The 25,430-nt window shown below is 47.9% G+C and overlaps 1 protein-coding gene across 7 annotated transcripts in view; it reads right to left on the bottom strand.

Annotated features, from left to right (window-relative positions):
* Positions 1 to 21,004, bottom strand: part of lhfpl4a (LHFPL tetraspan subfamily member 4a) — a 227,839-nt gene extending 206,835 nt beyond the window's left edge. For all 7 annotated transcript variants that reach the window (XM_038812442.1, XM_038812441.1, XM_038812443.1 and 4 more), the window contains exon 1: positions 20,403 to 21,004. In XM_038812442.1, the coding sequence (XP_038668370.1) occupies positions 20,403 to 20,808 (406 nt within the window). In that variant the 5' untranslated portion in view covers positions 20,809 to 21,004. The remainder of the gene's footprint in view (positions 1 to 20,402) is intronic.
* Between the last annotated feature and the right edge of the window lie 4,426 nt (positions 21,005 to 25,430).

Here is a 25,430-nt window from a genome sequence, read left to right as displayed (position 1 = left end):
CGGGTTGAGGTTCTTCATGAAGGCCCGGCCTTCTCAACCTCTCCCCTCGCCTGAGGTGTGGTGATCCTCAGGCTAAACCACCGCAGGTCAGCTCTCCCCCCTCAAAGGGGAAAGCAGCCTGTGATCATCTGGGACTATGGCGACTTTACCTTACCTACCATGTGGTCCGCTGGCTGGATCAAAATGCAGGTTACTGAGGTGCAATTCCACGGCTGTGACCGTACGAGAAAACAGGCCAGAACCCTCAGCCACTGGTGTGACTGGTGGACAGCACGAATCATCATGAGTGCCAGCAACAAAAATGTAGGTTTAAACGCAAGATTTGGGTTACTGTTACAACTTACAGCTGTGAGATTGGATATACAAAATGAAGAAGAGGAATCAACTGAATGTGGAGTCTGACATGAGACTGAGCTTCTCAGCTTGAAGCCAGTTATTGGTGCCTCAGTAAAGGCACTCCCCTCTTCACATTCACTCTGAGCAGTTTATTTTGCAGTGGCAAACAAAAGCAGGTTGGATAGGACAGTATGTGACCTGCACAGTCTCCACCAATGAGGAGGTTTACAAAGCACTGCCCTAGAAGCATCTTTTGATTTTTATCCTATTGCCACCCTATTTGCCCTGCACTATCATCCTTTCTGTCTACCTTGTCACAAACATCCCTTTTGCTCATTCTTTTCCACCACTCTCCCTTTCGTCCCCTCCGTGATTGCTTTAAAAAATGTCACATCTGAGAAATTTTCCAGTTCTGCCAAAGAATTCACAGACCTGAAACCTTGGGCAGGATTTTGAGACCCTATCGAGGGCCAAGGATGAAGGTGCGCAGGTGGTGAAAATAGACCAACCGACCGGTCTGCCTGTTCCTCGCCTCTAGCATTTCCTGTTGTTACTTCTACAAATTTCCAGCATCTGGAATGTTTTTACGTTTTCCAACGATATCCGTTGCATTTATTGGACGGCATAGTGGTTAGCATTGCTGCCTCACAGCGCCAGCGACCCGGGTTCAATTCCGGCCTTGGGTGACTGTCTGCGTGGAGTTTGCACGATCTCCCGGCCTGATATTTTCACCCACTGGCCTGCGTGTGCACTAGGTGGACCTGGCAGCAGGCATGTTTCTGGCCACGATCAGCTCTAGAATGCGACTTAGTGCTGGCCGGACACTTAACGGGCAGCCAGCATGAAACGCGCGTCGGGAAAAGCTCAGCGCGGCCGGGGAAGGTGGGAAGAGGGCGGGCCTCCCGGAGAAAAGGGAGGGTGCGGGCTGGCACCTCGAATGTACTCCCTCAGCAGGACAGCTGGTGTGGAGCTGTCTCAGGGAACTGCTGACCTGTGAAAAATAATTTGCGATGGAGAAGCACGGCAAAGAATGTCGAGGCAGCACATTCAGGCACAAACCTCGGTCCCCAGACACCTTTTCAAAATTTTATTTCAGCTCTGACATGACATCCATCCCTGGGTCGAGGTTGAAGCTAAAACATGAAGGCCGTCTGACCAATCGGCCCGCCCTCCCCAACCACAAAAGCAGATGGGCCAGATAAAATTGTTTTCAATTGATCCCCTTCATGGGCTAAATTGCCGGCTTGATCGGCGGCAGGCGTGCTTCTGATTCTTGCGTGCACCCACACACCGAAATATTGCGTGAGTGCGCGATGACATCAGGATGCATGCCTGACTCCTCCTCTCACACAATTCTGTGCACTTTTGGCATGTGCCTGCCCAAGAAATGTAAAATTCTGGTGTTAAAATAATACATTCTGTATTACACAGAGTAACACTGGTGTCTTTATAGCAGAGCACATCTGCCAGTTCACCGATCAGAAATGCCATTGGGGACCCACAAATAACATCAGAAATGAAAGGTCAATGAGTTCTGGGCACCACATTTTGAGACAGATTTTCGATTGATGGTGGGGGCTGGAATCAGGTGTGGGCGCAATGTTAAAATTATCTTCCCAGAGGGAATCTCTGGATCCCAACACCACCGGGACATACTCAAATTTTCAAAAGAGAGGACTGGGGGCAACAGGAACCTCGTTGCCTCTAATTAACAGCCCTTTAAGTCCCTTTAAGGATCTTTATAACAGAATCTTGCAGAAGGATTTTGCATCAGGTCATGCCTATTACCTCCCAGCCAAGCTCATATCAAAGCTCCAAAACCTAGGACTTGGCTCCTCACTCTGCAACTGGATCCTCGACTTTCTGACCCACAGACCACAATCAGTAAGAATAAACAACAACACCTCCTCCATGATAGTCCTCAATACCGGGGCCCTGCAAGGCTGTGTACTTAGCCCCCCTACTCTACTTCCTGTACACACACGACTGCGTGGCAAAACTTGGTTCCAACTCTATACAAGTTTGTTGACGACACGACTATAGTGGGCTGGATCTCGGATAACGATGAGTCAGAATACAGGAGGGGATAGAGAACCTAATGGAGTGGTGCAACGACAACAATCTATCCCTCAATGCCAGCCAAACTAAAGAGCTGGTCACTGACTTCAGGAAGTAAAGTACTATACACTCCCCTGCCAGCATCAACGGGGCCGAGGTGGAGATGGTTAGCAGTTTCAAATTCCCAGGGGTGCACTTCCCCAAAATTCTGTCCTGGTCCACCCACGTCGACGCTACCACCAAGAAAGCACAACAGCGCCTATACTTCCTCAGGAAACTAAGGAAATTCGGCATGTCCACTTAACCCTTACCAAATTTTACAGATACATCATAGAAAGCATCCTATCTGGCAGCTTCACAGCCTGGTATGGCAACTGCCCAGCCCAAGACCACAAGAAACTTCAGAGAGTCGTGATCACAGCCCAGTCGATCGCATGAATCTGCCTCCCATCCATTGACTCCATCTACGCCTCCCGATGCCGGGGGAAAGCGGGCAGCATAATCAAAGACACCTCCCACCCGGCTTACTCACTCTTCCAACTTCTTCCATCGGGCAGGAGATACAAAAGTCTGAGAACACACAAGAACAGACTCAAAAACAGCTTCTTCCCTGCTTTTACCAGTCTCCTAAATGACCCTTTTATGGGCTGTATTTACATTGTGTACCTTGTGTTGCCCTATTATGTATTTTCTTCTCTTTTCATGTACCGAATGATCTGTTTGAGCTGCTCGCAGAAAAATACTTTTCACTGTACCTTGGTACACGTGATAATAAACAAAATCCAAATGCAAATCATCTCGCCGGACAGCCGCTGCCATGAGTGTTTATGCTGTTGGTCCTGTCAGGAGCTGCCTGATCTCTTCGCAAGGTAGTGACAGGCCCCCTCATGGATGCCATCTGCCTTTGCCACTCACGTTCTTCAAGTAGCTCCCATCTCCCTTCAGAGTGTCAACTATTGCTCAGGTGGTAGCCCACTTCCCTCTGAATCACCAGGGGTTGGTTCAAATCTTACTCAAGGGCTTCAGCACAGAAATCACTGCTGACGCTGCAGTGCAGCACTGAGGGTATACTATACAGACAGAAATACTGACCAGGATTCTTTGATGTGAGTCCACCCAGTGATCGCTGCTAGCGAGGGCGGAGAATTTGGCGCTGTTCACTAGCAGCGGAATTCACTGCACCCGCCGCTATCAATGGGAGTTCCCTTTGAAGCCACCCCACTTTGCCAGGAATCCCACAATAGGGGTGTGCTGCCAGCGAGGCCAGAGAATCCTGCCGGCAGCGAACGGCCAGAGAATCCTAGCCACGGTCTTTTAAACCGAGGTCCTATTACCTGCTCTTCAGGGCAGCACGGTAGCATAGTGATTAGCACAATTGCTTCACAACTCCAGGGTCCAAGGTTCAATTCTGGCTTGGGGCACTGTCTGTGCGGAGTCTGCACGTTCTTGCCGTGTGTGCGTGGGTTTCCTCCGGGTGCTCCGGTTTCCTCCCACAGTCCAAAGATGTGCAGGTTAGGTGGATTGACCATGCTAAATTGCCCTTAGTGTCCAAAATTGCTCTTCGTGTTGGGTGGGGTTACTGGGTTATGGGGATAGGGTGAAGGTGTACAGTTGGGTAGGGTGCTCTTTCCAAGGTGCAGACTCGATGGGCCGAATGGCCTCCTTCTGCACTGTAAATTCTATGAATGCCCGAGTGAATGTAAAAGATTGCTATTTGGAACAAGTGTGGGGTTGTTATCCCTGGTACGCTGACTAATATCTATCCCTCAGTCAACATCACTAAAACAGATTATCTGGTCATTAATACACTGCTGTTTGTGGGAGCTTACTGGGTGGAAATTAGTCGCTGCCTTTCCTCAGTTTCAACACTTCAAAAAGTACTCCACTGCTTGTAAAGTGCTTTGAGGTGTCTGGAGATTGTGAAAAGCAGTAGAGAAATGTCGGTCTTTCTTTCCCTGGCGATGTCAGTGCCACTAATTAGGCACTGAGCTCACCTCCAGCCCAATGAGGGCATTTCCACCAAAATAGTCGGAGTGACACACCCCAGGTATGGGGCCAGGACTGAAATCTATCCGGGTGTTGGGTTTCCCAAAGCCATTTTGAAAATCTGTCCCTTTTGTTATTATTGCAAAGAAACGCTGAATGATTCTGAACAGTAACGTGAAACAGACAAGCACATTCCAATCTACATTTGTGGCCCTTTCTGCAGATTCTGCTTCAGGTATTAGTTTATGTCTAAGCTTAATTTGTATCCCTGTAGTTGTGTGCTGAGAAAGGTTAAAACTTCAGTTCGCTCATGTTAAACAACGGTGCCTGCACGTGTGTGAGTTTTGCTTTCATTTCAGACTGAGCCTATATTGTAATTACAGGGTTTATAACATGAAAGTAAAGACCACGTTGTTGCTTAGCAACCAGGGGCCACTTTAGATTGAAAGAACTTTTGAATTTAGCTGTTAACTGAACCAAGAGGAAGCTGGACAGGACAAGGGAGCTTCTGGGAAAGGCAGACCTGCCAAAAGAAGCGGAGAAAATCCAGACAACCAGGAAGACAGTTAAGTTAAAGGGACAAAGAACAGAAAGTTGAGCAAGTTCCTGTTCAGGACAAGTCAAATAAAAGGCAGTTTTGAGATAAAGAGACAGTTGCAGTAACCAGGTTTAAAATGGGGGAACCTGACAACAGAGGTAAAACAAAAAGATTGGTGACACCTTAACACAGACTGTGAAGCAGTGTTGTTCTGTTGGCCTGGCGGGGTACTTGAGAGATTGTGTGGAAGTGTGAATGCATGTGGCAATCCAAGGCCAAGGCATACTGAAAGGTGAGACTGAAATCCTGGAAATGGATCCTCGGTGAAGGCTTGTGAGAGAAATTGTTGCTTGGGAGAAGATTTTGAGGCATGTTGTTCAAGAGTGGAGTTTGGAAACAGTTGTGCGGAAGTCAGATTCCAATGAGGCCAGTTGGCTCACATCTGACAAACATCTGGGGGGTTTGGTGAGAAATCCACGGAAGTTATATCAGGTGGCATCTGTTACTTGGTCTCAAAGTGCGGTGTGTCTGACCCACAGTTGGACAGGTGGTTTACATATACTGGGTTGGATTCTCCCAAAATGGGACAATGTCCCAACGTCAGCGGAAAAACACTGGAGTTTTACTCTGAAGATTCCTGCAAAAAAGATCAGCTAATTCAATGCCCTGCATGGGGCTAGCAGGGACCCGGAGTAATTCACGCAGCTTTAGCTGCGGACACGGGCCCCCGCACTTCCGGTTTTGAGACCGCGCATGCGCCGGCGGCAGCCTCTTGCGGCCGCGCCGAGCGCCACGGCGGATTTGAACCTCGGAGTCAGACATACAAATTAAATCCCGCCGATCGGCCGCACGCCCAAGGATCTGATCGCGTGGATCTGTTCCCCGGTCGCCTATAAGGTGTCCGATCCCCCCCGCACCCCACCAGGGCGGTCGCGGACTGAGTCCGCAGCCGCCACGCGAGCATCCCGACTGGCAATAGCAGGTTAGTTCCACACCGTCGGGAACTTGACTGGTCAGGAGAGGAGGCTCGCTGGGCTGGCCTCTGTCCATGGCCCCCAGCCGCGTGGCGTACTCATGCCGATTCTCGGGTCCCGGACCATCATCTCCAGACTGGCGCTGGATCCGATTTTGGCGTGAAATTGGATTCTCCGCCTCTGCACCGAACGCGATATCGGCACGGGGCTGCGGAGAAACCAGCCCACTGTGTATTTACCTAGAATATTAAAGTATAAGATTCAGTAACTTGTGTAATGATTAAAAATCTGCATTAATCTGTGAAGATTGTTACGTTCTCGTCAATCTTTTCATGTGAAATAAATGTTTTATTCCATTGTTAAAGGTTAATGTGACCCTGTTCATCCACGTCTCCAAACAAAAAGTAATAAGAGTTACAGTCTATTTAACCAGGGTTCCATTCTGGAACTTGATTGTCCAGTCGTATCCACATTTGGGATCGTAACCCTGCACATTCTTTCAAAGCTATAAGGAATTGTTTTACATTCTTGCAATCCATGCTCAGTTCAGTTCGAGGTCAGATTGTCTTTTTGTATGCCTTTGAGGTCACAATGACTAATTGTTAAATTGAGGTGAATCAGAGTTTAATTTTCAGTTTGAGGCACTAGTCAGAATCACATTTAGCCACCAGCGATGTTCCCTTTACAATTTAGTTGTTTTTTGCTTTACCCTTGCACACACAGATCACGCCTGTGCAGTACATTTCAGACTACTGCATGGCTTCGGTTTAGCGGGAAGATTGGTCACTGGCTTTTTTTCTATCGAGATATGAGTGTATCCTCTGTGTGTGCTGATGTATCATGTATTAGCTCATACTTACAGATGTTTGATCTCGGACTTCTGTGCCCTTGTTTACACAACCCAATAAACTTCAAACATCATCATAGAACCATCGAACCTCTACAGTTCAGAAGGAGGCCATTTGGCCCATCGAGTCCGCCCCGGCCCTCCGATACATTACTCAACCTAGATCCACCCCCCCAATCCCAGTAAACTAACCTGCACATCCCTGGATACTAAGGGGCAATTTAGAATGGCCAATTAACCTAACCTGCTCATCTTTGGACATCTTTGGATAATTTTTTAATCTACAATAAGGGAGCTGCATGGTTGAAATCTCTACATGTATCTAAGTATAGGTTATGTATGTTAATTGTATAATGATTGGGTATTGAGTTATATTCCAGTAGTGGTCATCACCCATGCTTACATATGTAAGAGCAGGAGCAGTGTTGCTGGAATGAAGGTGTGTGATATATAATGTGTGTCCCTGTAAATAAAATGTATGTGTATGAACCACCTGGTAATCTGAGGTTTGACACTATGTAAGTTATGAAGGCAGATTCAGCAGGTTTGCATTCACAAGAGCCTGAAAATCTCTTTTACAAGTTTTGAAAGTTGAGTTCAGTACAGGATTGTAACACAATTGGCACAACTGAAAGTCTGCATCATCGTATTGCAAAGCTGCGTTTTTAAACCTTAACTCTTCATTGGTATGCAGCCAACTTTGTGCTATCCAGCACACCAGCAGAATTCTCAACTAACCAGAATTTCTGACATTCCCCAATTACGGTTTTGCCAACCGGGAGCAATTACAAAGTAATCCAGAGCCCATGCCTGTATACTGCATCACTTTAAACTTTAATTTATATTCTAAAACACTGTTGAAGATTTAGAAGTATAAACAATACTGTTCTTTACTTCCCGAGTACTTGCACATTTGTTCATGCTTAGGGGCAGCACAGTGGTTAGCACTACAGCGCCAGGGACCTGGGTTCAATTTCAACCTTGGGTGACTGGGCAGAGTTTGCACTTTCTCCCATGTGTGCGTGGATTTCCTCCCACAGTCCAAAGATGTGCAGGTTGGGTGGATTGGCCATGCTAAACTGCCCTTCAGTGTCCAAAGATGTGTAGATTAGGTGGGGTTACAGGGATAGGGTGGGAGAGTGGGCCTAAGTAGAGTGCTCTCTCAGAGGGTCGGTGCAGACTTAATGGGCCGAATAGCCTCCTCTGCACTGAAGGGATTCTATGATTCTGTGAAGCATTGGGCTGTATTCCATCTGAAACTCTCCATTAATTGGCACTTTTGATTAACCAGTACCACTCATTCCCTGCGCATGCCGGATAATACAATTTTGACTGTATTAGTTCATCCACTTGCATTAGAACTCTGTTAGACATAAGTTAGTTTATTTGCCCTTCAGTTGTTTGTCCCTGGTTTGATCTCATCATATCTAATAGAATAGAATTTACAGTGCAGAAGGAGGCCATTCGGCCCATCGAGTCTGCACCGGCTCTTGGAAAGAGCACCCCACCCAAGGTCAACACCTCCAGCCTATCCCCATAACCCAGTAACCCCACCCAACACTAAGGGCAATTTTGGACACTAAGGGCAATTTATCATGGCCAATCCACCTAACCTGCACATCTTTGGACTAAGATGTACGTTTATCAACTCTTGACATCTCTAAGCACCTTGGGCTGGTTTAGCACTGTGGGCTAAATAGCTGGCTTGTAATACAGAACAAAGCCAGCAGTGCGGGTTCAATTCCCGTACCGGCCTCCCCGCCCAAGCGCCGGAATGTGGCGACTCGGGGCTTTTCACAGTAACTTCATTTGAAGCCTACTTGTGACAACAATCGATTATTATTATTGGAGCTGCTTTTCAGCCATTGGGAATTAAGAAGAAAACCAGAACGGAAAATATTGATCATCAGAAAGGGAAAAGTTTTGAATGGATGAAATGAACTCGTTGGACAGGAAAATAATTCAATTACAAGAGAAAGAAGAAAAATATAGTGGCAAATTGAAATGGGATAAGCAGAAATAAATCTTTTAAAACTGTCAACTAAAATTCTGTTTTATGTGTTTATTGTTGGACCGAGGAGGAATGGTGTAAAAACACGACTAATATTTGTGCTATTAATGTTTATGTGTGAGATTTATGATGCTGTGAGAACTGACAACCGAAAAGTGACTGGTCCTAGAAGGGCTGAAAATATAAGAATTTGTTTTTGTGGTGAGCCAGCAATTCAGAGACATTGGGCTGGGTTCTCCATTTCTGAGATAGAGGGCGGGATTCTCCGATTGCCAATGCCAAAATCGCATTCGGCGATTGGGCAGAGAATCCATTTTGATCCGAATTCGGGGGCGGCGCCTGTTTTCGGAAGCTCCGGCCCCTTCAAAACGGCGTCATCGGGGAGTACGCCGCACGCCGTTGGGATGGCCTCAGGATGTCATCTGAAGGCCGTCCCCCGATGCTCCGCCCCCGATGGGCCGACTTCCCGACGGCGTGGATCACTTGTGGTCTGAGGTTTCATCGACCTCGCGTGGCGCCTGCGGACTGTTTTCAGCGCCGTCACAGTCAGTGGGAAACCATTCTGCGGGGGCTGGGTGGGCTTTGGCGGGGGCTGGGGGAACTGGTGGGGGGTGGTCCGGGGGTGGTGAGGCGGGGGGGGGTACGGGGGAACACTATCTGGCAGGCCGGGTCCGTGTGCGCCGGCACCATGTTGTACGGCATGACCGCTGTAGGTCGTCACTGCGTGCATGTGCGGCCACGGTCCCGGCAATTCTCTGGCCATTTATGTCGGGAACACCAGGTGTTTTATGGGGCGCGGCTGCTAGCCCCCCACTGGACAGAGCATTGATGCCGTGGCAGCGCCGACTTTTTCATCGTAAAAACTCCGGACATTGCCTCAAAATCAGAGAATGCAGCCCTACGTGTTGACGCCGGCGCAGAATTCGGTGCGTTCTACAGCAGCAAAACTGGCACCGCACCTGGGCCGATTCAGCGACTGTTAAGGGGCTAGCACCGGCCCAGCCGCAGCAGGTCATGGCTGGGACCATCGGCGGCATTTCTCAGGTACTGAACAACGTGGTGCAGACACAGAGGGAGGTGGTCCAGTAACAGGGGGAGATGGCGCATGCGACACAAACCCAGAAGGTGACGGCATAGTTATTGGGTGATGTGGCACAGTCCCAGACAGAGATAATAATAATCTTTATTAGTGTCACAAGTAGGCTTACATTAACACTGCAATGATGTTACTGTGAAAAGCCCCTCTCGTCGCCACACTCCAGCGCCTGTTCGGGTACACGGAGGGAGAATTCAGAATGTCCAATTCACCTTACAAGCACGTATTTCGGGACTTGTGGGAGGAAACTGGTGCAGATACGGGGAGAACATGCAGACTCTGCACAGTGGCCCAAGCTGAGATGGTCTACTCCCTGTGCTCTATAGCTACAAGCATGCAAACACTGGTCGAAACCAGAGTGGGGCTCCAGGATTGGCAATGCCAGGTGGCGGGGGAGCCTCAGGGGATAGCTCCACTCACACCTCCATCCCATGAAGTAGCCCTGGGGCCATTGGGCACCCTGAGGGAGGAGGTTGTGTTGGGGACCATGACTGTGACTCCCGCAGGGTAGGTACCGGAGCACCTCGGACTCCCCCCCACCCCCTCCTGTCCCTGGAGCATAAAGTGGCCCCACACCAATTGGGGCCCCTGAGCAGCAGCCAGGCTCATCCCAGCCCGGTCGCCCCAGAATACGGCTGCCAACGGGGACCCAGGTCACAGGGCAGGAATCGCAGCAGACCACTTCCACTCCTGCTGTACAGTCTGGGGATCCACCAAGACGTAGCGTTAGGGTCCATAAGGCCAGAAAGTTAGACACCGGCTAAGTTGGCACGGGTGCAGGGCACAGTTTAGTTTTAGGGGCAAGGGTACAAATCTGTATATACATTGTTACAGTAAACACCTGTTCACACTGTTACAACCTGTCCCGGTGCTCGGTCAGGTGGGTGTGAGGAGTGGGCTGGTCTGGGCAGGGGAGATGCGGGGGGTGGGGGGAATGGGTGGACACTGTGAGTGGCCTGGGCTCCCTACCCTTACCCACCCTCCCCCCAGACCATTCCCACCGTCGTCACCCCAGGGATCCGATGGCACCACTTGATGGAATGGCCAGCTACCATGCAGGGATCACACAGATGGATGGTGGAAAATGCTACCGTGGGCAGGAGTCAGGCATTGCCGAACGATGCAGAGCACTAGAGCTCATTGCAGAGCGGGTTGTCATCATCCTCCATCCCATGGACCACACCCACTGTTACTGTCAACCCAGAGTCTGTACCCACAGTGCGGCAGGTATGTTTCATGGAGGGGGTGCAGGCGGGGGATAGCCAGGGATGAGGGGGTGGGGTGCTGGGTGGGATGCGGTGTCCGTGCCCCTGACCAGTAGCCCCCCGCACACCTAGTCGGTGAACCTGGAGGTGATCAGAGTGTCTTGTGCACGTTGGCCCAGGCGCACACGTCTTGTGGCCTCCTGTGCCTGCTTTGGCCCCACATCCTGCCCATCCTCGCCCTCCCCCGCGCCCTCCTCATCGGACGAGGACTGCCGTTCATGCTCCTCATCCAGCACGTCATCCCCCTGCTGTGCGATGTTGTGGAGGACAATGCGGGCAACCCTCTCACCGTTATACTGGAGGTGCCTTCCAGCATAGTCCAGGCACCTGAATCGCGTCTTCAGGAGGCCGAAGCACTGCTTCATCATGGACCTGGTTGCTGCGTGGGCGTCATTGTATCGGGTCTTCGCGTCGGCCTATGGCCTCCAGATAGGCGTCAACAGCCACGACTGCAGTGGAGAACCCCTGTCATCGAGGAGCCAACCCACAGCCAGGGGGGCATCTCGAACATGTCAGGAATCATCGAGTCTGCCAGAATGATGGCATCGTTCACACTGCCCAGAAACCGGACACAGACATACTTGATGCACAGCTGATGGTCACATATCAGCTACATGTCCATCGAGAGTGACCCTTTTCAGTTTGTGTAGAGCGGCCTGTCATCTGCCGTCATTGTACAGCCACAGGGCATCCCCAGGGCTGTGGCGACTAACAGGAAGGCCACCACTGCTGGTTGAATTCCAATACCCATTGTCTTCAGGTGGTGAAAGGTCAACATGTTAGCATGTTGCGTACCCCCCTGGCCAACCAGGTGCAATGGGCTACATGGTGGCCCCAGTTGGCACTGCGGGCTCTGCCTCGCATGCCTCCCGTCTCCGCACCTCTTGCCCTGTCGGTGCCTGGCACTGTGGGGGCCACTGGCCCTGCCGCTTGTCCCTGCAGCCATTTGTTCCATCGGCTGGCGCTGCCCTTGCCAGTGGTAGGCTTTGCCACCCCAGCCCGGCGCCCCCGTAGGGGCTACAGTGGGCACTGCCCTGGGTGAGCCGCCTGATGTCAGCCGGGTAGAGGGGGCAGAGGGGGTATGGCGGAGGATGGGATATGGGGGGGGGGGGGGGGGTCGGCACCCATACAGCCGGTGTCACTCTGCAGAACCAGGGGCCAAGGTGGGTGGTCAGTGCAGTGCGCAGCAAGATGACGGCATTGCAGGCTGCAGCAATGGCAGGCCGTAACTGGAGACCACCCCAGCCACTCAGCCCTTCCCCCCCACCGATCTCTCCCCACCCCCCAGCCCTGGCAGGGACCCCCTCCGGTCCGGCAGCCCGCAGTCACGTCTCTCTGTGTCCTACCTCCTCTCTCTCCCTCATCAGCCACAATGCCGTTTTCATGATTTTTAAAGCAAAGGTGAGCCACGCTGTTGGGAACTCCACCCATCGGAGGCGGAGAATCGTGGTGGCCCCGGAGAATACTGGGTCAGGACCGCTAATGATATGCAAATTATGTTTACTGCACATGCATTCCAGACTATACTGGCGCCACTGCTAAGGTGATGGAGAATTGCGATTTGCCACAAATCGGCGCCCGCTGCGATCTTGGTGTCGGAACCTTTTCTCTGCCCAATGACGTGTCGCGATTTCGGCGTGAGCCAGCGGAGAATCCCGCCCATTATGTCTGGAGTGGATGAGGCGGCACGGTAGTGCAATGGTTAGCACTGCTGCCTCACGGTGCCGAGGACCTGGGTTTGATCCCGGCCCCGGGTCACTGTCCCTCTGGAGTTTGCACATTCTCCCCGTGCCTGCGTGGGTCTCACCCTCACAGCCCAAAGATATGCAGGGTAGGTGGATTGGACATGCTAAATTGCCCCTTAATTGGGAAAAAAAATGCCTGGAATTGATTGTCCACATTTTATTCTCCACTCTCTCTTCAACCATACAACCCAATTTCAAAAGGAAATTCCACACAACAATTCCAATTTCCACACCGATCATTTTTGTCATCTTTCTGACAAACACCACTAATTTATGTTGAAGATAAGAACTGACTTGAGAGTGCTGAAATCTCACTTCATCATTAGATTCCAACATTAAGTCAACACAAGACTTTCAGCCTATTCAATCTAATCAACCTGGAAGGACAGTGCATTTATTTACAACACTACTTCATTAAGCCTTCAGCCAAAATATTAAAACGCATCTGGCAAATGAACCTCCAAAATTTGCATGACAGAGTTGAGTCACAAAGTGCACATGTTTGGGGCACAATGATAGAACATAGAACATAGAAAAATACAGCACAGAACAGGCCCTTCGGCCCACGATGACATAAGTAATATCATAACTATGTACAAACAACCAATATTTGGTTTTGTTTACAAATGCAAAAACATCTCTAGGTAATGGCTTTGAAATTATGCAGTGAGCACTTAATGCCTTCATCTGAAATCCTTCTCTGCTGTTTCAAAGAAGACAGTTAAAATGAATGGGTGAACAGACCTGCTAAAATAGTGGAAAGGAGTTTAAACAAAAGTGTTAATCATTCATACACAATTACCTCACAGCAAAATGTCAAGGCCAATGTTCCTGTTGCACACAAGCCCTATTAACATTGTGGCTAAATGACTGATACTAAGCACTTAGCTTCTTTTGAACTTCCTTGATTCAAAGACCAATATGATTTGCAAGAATATACATTTTAATTTGGAAATCTCAGTGAGGGGAAGTTTGTGTCTCCATAATGACCATTTAATACTACTGTCGATCAGCAAAGCAGCATAACCAATCTATGAATCTTTGGACAATGATATGAGCTGACTGGATAGGACTGACTTAGTTACGAAGAGAGGTTAAAAGTGCTACAATTGTGCTCTTTACAGCAGCGTACTTAATCTAATCAAGATTCATAAGATGATGAATGGAATACTTTGGCCCAAATCTTGCAGTAGGAATGATGAAGAAACTGTTCACGTTCACCGTTATTACTCCTCTGAAACTGGCAGCAACTTCTGCAGTAGGCACAACAATCAAAAGTGATTTTATGCTTCTCCAGAGAATCTCCTTATTCTTCTTAGGCAGCCCCTCCAGACCGAGGATTACTTTCTTCTACAGGTTCTGGATCCTGAGGTGATGATAAAGTCCAATGCTGGATCTACACACTCTGCCACAGGTGAGGCAGGCAGTGTTTGACATTGCTTTGGATTTTGGTCCATTTCTTCCATTGTTAGTGCTTAGCCTCAACTTGGGCCTGGTAGGGATGCACAAAATGCTTGGCACCTCCATGCATGTTTCTTCTCCAGTTATGGGGGTCTCGAGCAAGACATCCCAACATATCAATGGGGATGTTGCATTTTTTCAGACATCAAGACTTCCAGAGAGTGCACTGTTGAGTCCTCGCCGTTCCCCAGACTTCAATCAATTGGAAATCACTAAACTGACAAAAACCCTCCATGCTTCGGCTCTTATTCCCTGTTAAAATAAACTGTAGTAAAACGTATACATCTTGAATTAGATGTAATTGGGATTTTAACAGTGCATGAATTCCTGATTATCATAGAATAGAATCACTACAGTGCAGGAGCAGGCCATTCGTTCATTGAGTCTGCACTGACCCTCTGAAAAGGTGCCCTACCTAGGGCCAGGCCCCCACCTTATTCTCTTAACCCAGTACCCCCACCTAACCTAACCTTTTGGACACTAAGGTGCAATTGATCACGGCCAATTCACCTAACCTGTACATCTTTGGACTGCGGGAGGAAACCGGAGCACCCGGAGGAAAGAAACCCACACAGATATGGGGAGAAAGTGCAAACTCCACACAGACAGTCAGCCGAGACCGGAATTGAACCCGGGTCCCTGGAGCTGTCCGATAAAAGTATTCCACATATTTTGAAAATAACCATTTCTTTAAATGTTTGTCGATATTTTATCTTCTGCCTTAATCAAATATGTATGCCCCAATCATTTATCTCATTATATCTAAATATTTGAAATTAAAAGTGAGGGGATTCCTGGTTTTTATTTACCGGTTTGTTGTCTGGGTGTTTCAGTGTTACTTTAATGAGTTTGACTGCCTACCCTGCGTGATGTCATCACTGTTGGTGGATGCCTGGAAACTCCTTTGGATTGGTGCCGGAAACAAACTGACACTAGAAAAGGGAAGGCTATGTCACAGAGATTACTAGATCATTCTGGACAGTTTTCTCAAAGATGAGCAGCTAAACCATTAAGTTCCTATGGTTGTCACAGATTGGTGCCCACAATGAGGCACACTCCAGTCCCAAATGCTGCCTTTGTGCTCTCACACCCTTACGGCCGACACCATCACTGGGCTCACGGAGTACCTGGCTAGCGAGAACGGAAGAGGAGCTGACAACAAAGCCTTCAAGCTCGTTCCCCTACTGCCTCCATTGAGTTCAAGTTGACCGTATGTTCCAAGTAAATAGGTTATGAAGGACTAGAAGGGCATGATTTTAAGTTGGATAAAGCTAGGTCAAGGTTAGATTGCATGCATAGCACACACAGTATTCATAACATGGAAACAGACCATTTATTCCAACATGTCATGTCATAGAATCCGCATAGAATCTCCACAGTGCAGAAGGAGGCCATTTGGCCCATCGAGTCTGCACCGACCCTCAAAAGAGCACCCTATTTAGGTCCACTCCCCCACAACCCTGTGCCCCACCTAATGTTTGGGCACTAAGGGGTAATTTATCATGGTCAATCCACCTAACCTGCACGTCTTTGGAGGAAACCGGAGCACCTGGAGGAAACCCACGCAAACACGGGCAGAACATACAAACATCATACAGGCAGTCACCCTAGGCTAGAATAGAACCCGGGTCCCTGGAGCTGTGAGGCAGCAGTGCTAACCACTGTGCCACCGTGTTGCCCCACATGAACATCATAGCAGAATTATTATGGTGCGGAAGGAGGCCATTTGGCCCATTCTGTCTGCACCGGCTTCCAAACGACTATCATGACTTTGTATCATTCCCCTGCCTTTTCCCTGTACCCCTGCACAATGTTTCAATTCAGATAATCATCGAATGCTCTTCTGAATGGCTCAATTGAACCTGCCTCCATCATTCTTCCAGGCAGTGGATTCCAGACCCGAACCACTCACTGATTGAAAGAAAATGTTATCACATCACATTAGCACCCTTTTTCATCCAAGCCTACCAACATTTAATTATCTTCCTTTCTTCATTATATATTTATCTAGCTTTCCTTAAAGAATCCATGGAAGTGGCTTCGACTACTCCTTGTGGTAGCAAACTCCACATCCTAACTGCTGTCTGGATAAAGACGTTTCTCCTGAATTCCCTGCTGAATCTATTAGCGACAATCTTACATATGTGGCCCCAAGGTCTGGTCTGCCCTGTTTAAGTTTTAGAATTCAGGAGACAGAAGTTACCCAAAATAGGCAGTTGAGAACTCATATATGATTTTAAGATAGTTTATTAAAAAGCAATATTTTAGTTATAATGCATTAGCTATACAGATAGCATAAACAAACGACCCATGACATGTGAGAGTGGTTCACAGCTCCTAACAGATGGATGGATAGATAAAAGCAAATTACTGCAGATCATAGAATCATAGAATTTACAGTGCAGAAGGAGGCCATTCAGCCCATCAAGTCTGCACCGGCCCTTGGAAAGAGCACCCTGCTTAAGCCCATGTCTCCACCCTATCCCCATAACCCAGTAACACCAGCTAACATTTTTGGACACAAAGGGCAATTTAACATGGCCAATCCACCTTACCCACACATCTTTGGACTGTGGGAGGAAACCGGAGCACCCAGAGGAAACCCACGCAGACACTGGGAGAACGTGCAAACTCCACACAGACTGTCACCCGAGGCCAGAATTGAACCCGGTACCCTGGGGCAGCTGGATGCTGGAATTTGAAACACAAACAGAAAATTCTGGATAATCTCAGCAGGTCTGACAGCATCTGTGGAGAGAGAACGGAGCTAATGTTTTGAGTCTGGATGAGTCTTTGTCAAAGCTTCAATCAGACTTGAAACATTCGCTCTGTTCACTCTCCACAGATGCCATCAGACCTGCTGAGATTGTTCAGCATTTTCTGTGGATGGGATAGACTCAAGTGTGCTTCTCTGTACTGTGTGCTGGCAGCATCTGCCTCTCTAGCTGAAGAACTAGAAAGCTCTTGCCCCAGTCTTCCTCCATCTTTCCTGGTCTTCCTCCATCTGAAGATCAGGTAGCTTCCTGACAAGGACTGGCCACTGCCTCTGAGCACCCAGTAACATACTTTATTTCAAGGTGCTGATTGTTTGTGATTTGTCAATCACTTATTCTGCCCTTTCCAGCCAATGAACACAAGACAGGTACCCAGGGTGTCAGGAGAGGTCACCTCTCCTCTTGTCTCCTTTGGGCCTCACGGTAGCATGGTGGTTAGCATCAATGCTTCACAGCTCCAGGGTCCCAGGTTTGATTCCCGGCTGGGTCACTGTCTGTGTGGAGTCTGCACGTCCTCCCCGTGTGTGCGTGGGTTTCCTCCGGGTGCTCCGGTTTCCTCCCACAGTCCAAAGATGTGAAGGTTAGGTGGATTGGCCATGCTAAATTGCCCGTAGTGTAAGGTTAATGGGGGGATTGTTGGGTTACGGGTATACGGGTTACGTGGGTTTAAGTAGGGTGATCATTGCTCGGCACAACATCGAGGGCCGAAGGGCCTGTTCTGTGCTGTACTGTTCTATGTTCTATGTTGCTGATATATTTTGAAAAGTACCATTTCTTACACCTGTAAATGGGAAACTTCATAACCTTAAAAACCTCCATCAGGACACTCCTCGCTATTTTCCACTCTACAGAAAGGAGCACCAGTGGTGTTCAATCCTTCCTGGTCAGCACAGATTCCCAACTTTGGTACGGTAGCGGGAAATCCTGCTTTGCACCTTCTCCAGTGTCCGCATGTCTGCTTCATAATCTGAAGACCAAAACTTTCCCCAATATTCAGAGTGACGTCTGGCTGCCATCTTCCCGCCTCTGGGTTGGTCTTAGGGAGGCAAATCAGGCAGGGGTGATGGACAACCACCGGCAAACAGTGGATAGTTTATTGAGTGAATTAAAACATCTCTGGTATCTGGAGCGTAGCAGATGACTGGAGACAGCCTCCTGGGAAGTGTGTGTGTGTGTGTGTGTGTGGGGGGGGGGGGGGGGGGGGGGGGGGGGGGGGGGAAAGGTGGGGGGGGGGGGTAGCGCTTTAGGAGAAATTTGAGGATTACCCAGCCTCTGTGACCGCCATACCTACACGATCACAGCTACAGCCACAGACAACCACCCACAATGGTGAGCGGGTTTGAGGCCTTGGATTGGATTGGATTGGATTTGTTTATTGTCACGTGTACCAAGGTACAGTGAAAAGTATTTTTCTGCCAGCAGCTCAAACAGATCATTTAGTACATGAAGAGAAAATACATAATAGGGCAACACAAGGTGCACAGTATCAACGCCTTGCATTGACCTCCAGCTTTCGCAGCCCAACTGAATGGAAAGAGCACCATCTGTCCATTGTGACTAACTCTGACATGGTGTGGGGCGATGGCTTGTCTTGACATAGGAGTCTCGACCCCCAGAAGGCACATCCAGCTCAACAGCCTTATTCTTTCTAAATTCTATGCCACGACAAATGAACTCCAGTTTATTTTATGGCTTTATTAACCTAACATTTAGTTTTCTTTGAATGATCCGTGTGTAACAGTGCCCCAGGTCTGTTCATGTATCTTGTTTCTCAGTCCTGTCTTCATCACCTGGCGTTGATAACCAGTAAATTTCTCCATTTGATCCAGCAAGTGGAGAAAGAAGCTTTTTGCCTACATGTGGGGCTCGGTTTGAGTTCCAAGTCCACCCGATCATCATTTCCTCTCCTTCCGTGAAATTCGTTCAAATATTTAAAATTGACAGTGCTTCGCAGGAATCGTGTGACATCTGTCGATGCCCAGAGCCCTGGGCTACAAGTGTTGCAAACCCCCAAGACAAAACATTTCCGCCTGACAAATGTGCATAGAAAAGCATTGCTAAAAGAGGTCCCCTTTGAGAATACATTGCATTGCATAAAGAGGATTTTCTAACAGTTCAGCTCCTTTGCGTATCAACTTGCAATACTGACTCAACGATGAAATCCTTGCTTCCCTTCATAAGAATGAGGGAATGGATATTTCCTATCTGAGAGCTACTCAGAAGAGTACACCTCACTTACCATTCGCTGTGAACTGTCTCCTAATCAATGTGGTCCCTACAATACCTGGACATGTGCTGCACTGACACCCTCACTTTGTTGTGTTTTAGTGGTTGCCTCTTCATCCAGACTTGGGAATGGACGAACTGAAATGTTGGTGGGGGAGCAGAGGGAATAATAAATTCAGCATTCCATCTCCCCAAAAGCAATGAAATCAACAAATTGTCTGCATAGAAAACTCGCAACGTTGCCTATCAATATTCCTGATTGCAATCGAGACTACCCAACTCAAGTTCGAATCCATATTTGAATAGTTGGACCCTGAAGTATAAAAATACAACAGCCGTGTCTATGTCTGGCTACCCAGCTCTTTCATTAATAGTTCCAGTGGCTAATTAACTCTTCATTGCCCTTGGGTGATTCCACAGCATTCAATTCAAAGCACTGAGTGACCAATCCCATTCCACATCACTGTAGAGGGAACCCAACCCCCTGTTAGTGTCGCTCTCCGTAATCTACACCCAGCGATCAATCATCTCGATTAATCATCAAAATGAGCGACTGCACTCGGAGCATGATGACAGCCCCGGTTACTGATCCGCAATCCACACCATGCAGTCGATACGTTCAGTTCGATGTCTGAGATATAATTAGGTTGAGCGATGTTAAACTCTTTGGGAGGGTAGAAGGGTTATTATTCCAGCCCTGTCGCCACAGAAGATTCAGCATCCTGCGATTCATCACATTAACTTCGCATTGCATTCAGCACACTCCCACTGGAGCCTGGGAATCCGGAACTGTTAACCATCCTCCAGTCTATCGCCACCTTTAATCGTTGCTCCACATATTATATAACCCTGTTATATGTCCCTGCACATCGATTCGATTAATAACAGCCATCGGATGTGAGATGGAGCTGGGTGGATTGATACTGGGGGCACCATTCTCTGGCAGTTCCCTGACATTGGCTGTATTCCAGTATTAAGGGCAATCTGAGGAATCCTCTCTCTCTCTGTACACACACATGTATATATAATACACACACACAGACACAGGTATATCCCCACATATGTACCCATCGCCCACCCCCTACCTGCGAGGAGCTGCATCCAGGCGCAGATCTTGTAGACAGTGGCAGTGTTGCAGAAGAAGAAGAGAGCGAAGCAGGTGATGCAGCCCAGGATCAGCACCATGGAGAGCAGCACGAAGAACGCCGCCGCTTTGAAGCCACCCGAGGGGATGCTGGAGAAATCGGAGAAGGTTCCCTGGCATATTAAATCCCGGCTGCTTAAACCTGTGCCGATGCAGTAGTGGAAAAGGCCAAAGTAGCCAGCGTAGGGAGTATCCACACCGTCCCCGATCCAGTAAGGCTGGATGAAAACCACCACGTTGATGATCGCGAAGCAAATGGTGAAGATGGCCCACAGCACGCCGATGGCTCGGGAATTCCGCATGTAATTGTCATGGTAGATTTTACAGGCTTCCTGTGAAGGCAACATATTCTCCTCTCTCTCTCTCTCTCTCCCCCCGGTCCCTCTCTCTCTCCTCGGTAGCTCCTTAATGCAAGAGCTTCACATTTAAAATAAAATCCCAATAATATGTTGCCCCTTGTCCAATCGTTATAGTGTGGCTATATGATGGAGATGCCCCATCTCTCCAGATGCTCTCTGCCTCTTTCACTCCCTCTCTTTCTCTCCCCCCCCCCCTCCCCCCACCCCACCCCCCCACTCTCCCTCCCTCTCTCCCTTCCTCCCTCTCTCTGGCTCCAGGATGCGCGCCCCCGACACACTTGCTGTTTGGCGAATGCGCGTCACCGAGTCAATGCAGCCTTATTGGGAATATTTCCCGGCGAACATCACGGTGTGTTCAGCTCAGGATTCCCAAATCAGATTGAACTCGCCAGGTCCCTGGAAAGGTGGAAACATTTTTTCGTTAAATGAAACACGATTGAGCTGCTGGGCGCGGTGTAACCATATTTTCCCAATCTAACCCACTGAAGCGAGATACTTTGACATCCCTGTGTGCACACACACAGTCACATAGTGAAGCAATATCAAGGTGTGTAAATCTTTGTCTAATCTCCCAGAGGCAGACTATCTACACGCCCATTTCACGCATTTATACACTAGGTTCTCCCCCAAAGTGCCTTCGAACTTATTTTAATTAAGTTCACAAACAGAATTCACTCACAGCAGGATCACTCCAATTACACAATTCTTTTCAAATTTAAAAGAAATAGGTTGCAGCATAAATTCAGCCTGGTGGCGAATTTTTTTTAAAGGTCTATATGAAACTATCCCTGCCTTGGACTCTTCTCTCCCCCCCCCCCCCCCCCCCCAACCCTCACTCCTCCAGAAAAAGAGCCTCAATGTTGGGGCAATATTTTGCTGCTGCTTTTACTGTTTTGGAAGCTCAGGTGAGGGAAGAAAGACCTTATCAAGGTTAAACGGGTTGGGTGCGAAGGCGAGATAAATCAGAAAGTCATCCGATTGTAGGTGAAAGAGTCTGCGGTTCCTGGAATTCTGAGACAGATGGGCTAGTATGATGTGAGGTGAATGAGGATACAGAGAAGTGTGTCTTCTTAACTACCTTCCCTTAACATTTCAAGGTATCGTTGCTGAATCCCCACCATTAACCTCCTGGGGACCGGGTGAGGTCAATGGAGGGAGGGGGTGACAGCGAGAGTGGGTGGTGGTGTGCCTGAATCACCGTTGACCAGAAAGTCAGGTAGTCTAACCACATTCACCATAGTGAATACATCAGATCAGAAACTGTTGTGAAAGGCTTGCCTATAACTGCTCAAATATTCTCCCCTTCCTACAAGTTGTCAGGAGTGTGATAGAATATTCCCAACTTGCCTGGATGGCTGCAGTTACATCAGCACACATCCGGATCACTAATGTCCTTTAGGGAAGGAAATCTGCTGTCCTTACCTGGTCTGGCCTACATGTGACTCCACACCCACAACAATGTGTTTGACTCATAAATGCCCTCAGGGGTGGGGAATAAATGCTGTCCCAGCCAGCGACGCACACATCCCATGAATGAATAAAAAAAAGTTCAGCACCATCCAGGACAAAGCAGACTGCTTGACTGGTAGACCGGCCGCTCCCTTCACCACCAGGGCACCGTGGTTGCAGTGTGTACCAGCTACAGGATGCACTGCAGCAACTCACCAAGTCTTCCTGAACATCACCTCCAGAACCCACGGCCTTAACAACAAGGACACCAGGTACAGAGAAATCTTCAGGTTTTCTTCCAAGTTACACATCATCACAAGTTGAGCTGTTCCTTCATTGCTACTGGGCCAATATCCTGGAATCGCGAGTTAACGGCATCCTGAGAGTACCACCACTATATTGAGTGCAGTGGCTCAAAGTGACTCATCATCACTTTTTAGAGATCCTGAGGATGATTAGAAAAAAAAGTGCAAGGGAAAGTAGGATGGAATATTTGGAGCTGAACAGAAACAGAAAGGAGCATTTACTCGAACATTTACCAGATGTAAAAGAAAAAAAATGGGAAAATATGTCATTTGAAACATGGAAGTCTGGCGATACCTGATTCAGGCTACATGAGAGAATGTAGGGGAAAATCCCACGAAGGGTTAACAGCAGCTGCAAAAGAAGGTTTTGAAATGCAGATAGCCTTTATCAAACAGGTGTCAAGAAAACTGCTTGTGACTATTCAAGCTGTAGAACTGATGTATGTCTTTTAAGTCACAGCAGATTGAACTTTTAGTTATATGGAAAAAGCAATATTTTGCACCTTCTTTGAAGTTAATTAGCAGCTAGTAAAGAATGGCTAGGAATTACAGGTGAATTGCGTGACAAATGTTTAGGTGTGAAATTCTGCTGACACCAGGTGAATATGTTGGAGACAACGTGTCCACGGGAAGACATGTTAGACCCAAATCAGAGTCAGAGTTCTGAGCTGGGGGCACTATTTGATAATAAAGCAACTTTAGAAATGGCAGAAACCAGTTGTAACACCCCTCTGGGATCAAAACACTTTTGAACATCACAAAGGAAACAATGTAATCAGAATTACAATGTAATAATTCAGATTAAAGGTACTTTGTACAATAAAGAGTAAAATAAAATTACTTTACGATAATGTCATATAAACTTTATAACTGCGAGAAGGAGAATATAAACCCTGAAAAAGGGGACAATCAGCAGAGTCAGCTCTCATAGCTCGGGTATGGGAAGAATAGGACATAGCAACCGAGCAGAACAGCGAATCCATCTGAGGAAGACCAAAAGCTAAAGAAGAGAGAGTCAGCTCTCACAGCTGCCCTCGGTCATGGGAAAGATAGAGCATAACAACCGAGGGGAACAGCGAATCCATCTGAGAAAGACCAAAAGCTAAAGAAGAGAGATTGTCAAGGTGGACCTGAAGTTCTTTTCAACAACCAGGAGAATTCAGAAGCAAGATCTTTTTACTTTCTGCAAAGACAGTGATTGCATATTTTAAAAGAAAAAATATAACAATAAAATAACTTTAAAGTTTTAACCAGAAACAGTGGTTATTACAAAGTCTACTTTACTTACTTAGCAACGTGGGACCCAGGATCGATGCTACTAAGTGGGAAGTAGATAAAATTCTTCTATGAAGATATGGGTTATACGGGAGATAACTTGAAAATATACTTTGACCTGAATAGCACCCACCTAAGTCTGTATAGGAGCCAGGGAGTGAGAATCCCTGTTCACTATTTAGAATGTCTTATTGACCCTTTTTGGTATAGGAGGAATTCTAAGAATAGTGGTGAGTTTTGTACTTCACACAGCAATCAAAAATAAACAAGAAAAGTTGTGTCGGCAGCACAGTGGTTAGCACTGCTGCCTCAGAGCACCAGGGACCCGGGTTCAATTACAGCCTCAGGTGACTGTGTGGAATTTGCACTTTCTCCCTGTGTCTGCGTGAGTTTCCTCCGAGTGCTCCATTTTCCTCCCACAATCCAAAGATGTGCAGATAGGGGGATTGGCCATGACTCATGCGCAGGGTTACGGGGATAGGGTGGGCAAGTGGGCCTAGATAGAGTGCTCTTTCGGAGGGTCGCTGCAGACTCGATGGGCCAAATGGCCTTCTTCGGCACTGTAGAGATTCTATGGATTTGATGAAAGAAAGAGAGGATAAAGGTTGGCGGTGAGAGAACGATCAGGCATCAGTGGTCAGGATATATTGAATCCTGTCTGAATGTGAGAAATATTCTAAAAGACAGGTTCCAGATTTGGCTGCAGAATTGAAGCCTTTCTTGGTAGGTAGGAGCTTTAAGTGTTTGCGAATGATAATTAGAAGAGAAGAACTTGGCCTCGGAACATAGGAGCAGCAGTAGGCTATTCGGCCCATCAGGCCTGCTCCACCATTCAATTAGATCATGGCCAATCATCTACCTCAAAGCTGCTTGCCTGCACTATCCCCGTATCCCTTGATGTAAGTTCTGACTTGAACATGCTCAATGATTGATCTTCCACACCCCTTGGGTAGAGAATTACAAAGATTCACCTCTGATTGAACACATTCCTCCTCATTTCAGGCCTTAATGGCTTGTCCCTTATTCTGAGACTGTTTCTGCTGGTTCTGGCCAGGGGAAACATTCTATGCACATCTCCCCGTCACATCCTGGAAGAATTTTACAACTTCCAATGAGATCAACTCTTATCCTTTGAAGCTTGAGAGAAAACAGGCCCAGTTTGCTCAATCTGTCCTCACAAGACAATCCCACCAACCCAGGAATTAGTCTGGTGAACTTCCATTGCACTCCCTCCATGGTAAGTATATCCTTCCTTAGAAAAGGAGACCAAAACCGTACACAATACTCCAGGTACAGTCTCACCAATACACTGTACAATTGCAACAAGACATCTTTACTCTTGTACTCAAATCCCCTTGTGATGAAGGCCAACATACAATTTTCTTACTGCATGCTCACTTTTAGTGACTCATGAACAAGAATACCCAAGTCCCCTCAGACATCAACACTTTCCACCACTTCATCATTTAAGGAATACTCTATCCTTTTGTTTTTTTCTATCAAAGTGAATAACTTCGCACTTATATACATTATATTCCATGTGCCATTTCTTAACCATTCAACCTGTCCAATCCCCTTGAA

This window comes from Scyliorhinus canicula, chromosome 11 (genome assembly GCF_902713615.1).
Source record: "Scyliorhinus canicula chromosome 11, sScyCan1.1, whole genome shotgun sequence".
NCBI classification, from domain to species: Eukaryota; Metazoa; Chordata; class Chondrichthyes; order Carcharhiniformes; family Scyliorhinidae; genus Scyliorhinus; species Scyliorhinus canicula.
The sequence above is the reverse complement of the archived record's forward strand: the minus strand, read 5'-3'. Positions and strand labels throughout refer to the sequence as shown.